The following is a 1,920-nucleotide window of genomic DNA, read 5'->3' as shown; positions in this document are numbered from 1 at the left end:
GAAGATACCACACGCAAGGCGCGAACATAAAATGCGATAGGATCCCGCATACATTCCAATCCCACGCAAATCTCGCCGTCTCTCTAAGTTCGCGCGTAAAATGCCATGTGATCGCGAACGCGCGAAACGCGCTTTTAACACCGACGATGACTCGGACCGGCAATTCGGCCACTTCTGCCGAAATTCCTGCGGCCTAATGCATATTAGATTATTTCTAACAGAGAACACTTTCTAATATTTTACTATTTAAATAAAAAATATATGCAAATCTTAAAAGATTTAAAAGATAGAAAAATTAAAGCCATAAGAAATATTTTATTCTGTATAGTCCATCACGTACAAGGCTTTATTTCTTTTATACAATAAGGGGAAAACAGGACCGTTCAATTAAAATAGTTTTCTATTAATTTCACCTATATGTTTAATTACTTAAGGTCTTGCAATATTTTACCTGAGGAATTTAAGAGATCTTTAAGACTTAACAGGCAAATAATTTGAAGAAATATAGAAATATTACAGACAGAAGAAATATATTATTCTACGAGATATTGTCACATTCGAAGTACGCTTTTCTTGGCGCAGTGGCGAAAAAGGACAATAATTAAATTAATTTTTGATTAACTTAACGTATACGTTGATTTACTTGAGATCCTGCGCCACTCTAACTAATGCATTCTTTAAGAATTATCACGCAAAAAATATAACTATATAGTTCAAAAAATATATTTCTTTAACTAGTAGATAACTGAAAAGAAGATTTGTTGGGGTGTAGAAAATAGGTGTTTTTATAAGGAAAAATAGGAAAAAAATATTTGCTATAAAAGTATCAAAAGTAATTTATTTTTTATCTGCAAAATGTTAACACGTTCATGATATTCATATATGCAGCTTTTGATGGTGTGTATTATCTCCTTCATTATAGTTTTGCAGAGCTACGACTTATTTCTAGTATCTATGGAGAGAACTTGCGCGTAACTCGCACTAGCGTCTTTCTTCTCTTCTTGAGTCGTCCCGCTCATACGTAAATATACATGAATAGTGTGTTCTTTAAGTCAAGGCCATTCGTTTATCCTCTCTTATATTTACTGTACCAATATTATTCACTAAGTTTCTATAATTATCTTCTCTTAGTAGATACCGGACATCAATTGAATTACATCTATATTATNTGAGTTCTTTATGTCTTTATATTCTACTAATTATTGAATATATTGACGTCTTATGTATTGATGTGATTGAATCTAAAAGAATTTTATATATAAATACACCTTGCTTGATTTTTAAACATCATAGATCAAAAATGTGTTTAGTTGTTCATTCGGATATATTCTTTCGGATCTGTCACGTTGAGTTGAAGACACTGATACGAAAAAATCTTAAAATACTCCCCTTCTTATACTTACACACTACAATGTGTAACCGACCTTTAATTTTTCTTCAAACTCGTCAATTACGTTTTTTACGTAAAGAACATAATTGATTGACGAATTTGACGAAGAATTAAAGCATATGTCAGGAAAGTGTATGGATGTCGGTTGCGGCCCCGGTAGCACTACAAGATATATGCTTCTACTCGCACTCGATCCAAAAGCGGTACTCATTGGTAAGAAAATGGCACATTATAAAAATATAATATATGTTGAAAATATTTTTTGATTAATTATGTTTTATGCAAAGGTACGGATATTTCAGAAATCATGATCACACATGCCAATGAAGTATATGGTGTCGAAGAAAGATTGAAATTTGAAATACTAGATATTGAAACAAAACATTCACCTGAAAAATATCTTACCAAATACGATTATGTTTTCTTATTTCATACGACAATCGACCCAAGCAGTAGTGACCGCGATAGCACGTAGTACAACAAACAACCGCTGTTATTTGCTTTTTAATGTCCTATAACGGTTGGTTATA

The 1,920-nt window shown here is 32.2% G+C and overlaps 1 protein-coding gene across 1 annotated transcript; it reads left to right on the top strand.

Annotated features, from left to right (window-relative positions):
• Positions 1-1,479: 1,479 nt before the first annotated feature.
• On the top strand, positions 1,480-1,865 carry LOC106748297 (juvenile hormone acid O-methyltransferase-like; the record flags this gene model as incomplete). The annotated part of the gene is made up of 2 exons (XM_014626688.1): positions 1,480-1,603; positions 1,678-1,865. Coding segments are annotated over 2 exons (312 nt in total), but the record flags the coding sequence as incomplete, so codon positions are not given.
• Between the last annotated feature and the right edge of the window lie 55 nt (positions 1,866-1,920).

Source organism: Dinoponera quadriceps, unplaced genomic scaffold, assembly GCF_001313825.1.
Source record: "Dinoponera quadriceps isolate SergipeBrazil2010 unplaced genomic scaffold, ASM131382v1 scaffold2805, whole genome shotgun sequence".
Lineage (NCBI taxonomy): Eukaryota > Metazoa > Arthropoda > Insecta > Hymenoptera > Formicidae > Dinoponera > Dinoponera quadriceps.
This window is presented reverse-complemented; position numbering and strand designations above follow the sequence as displayed.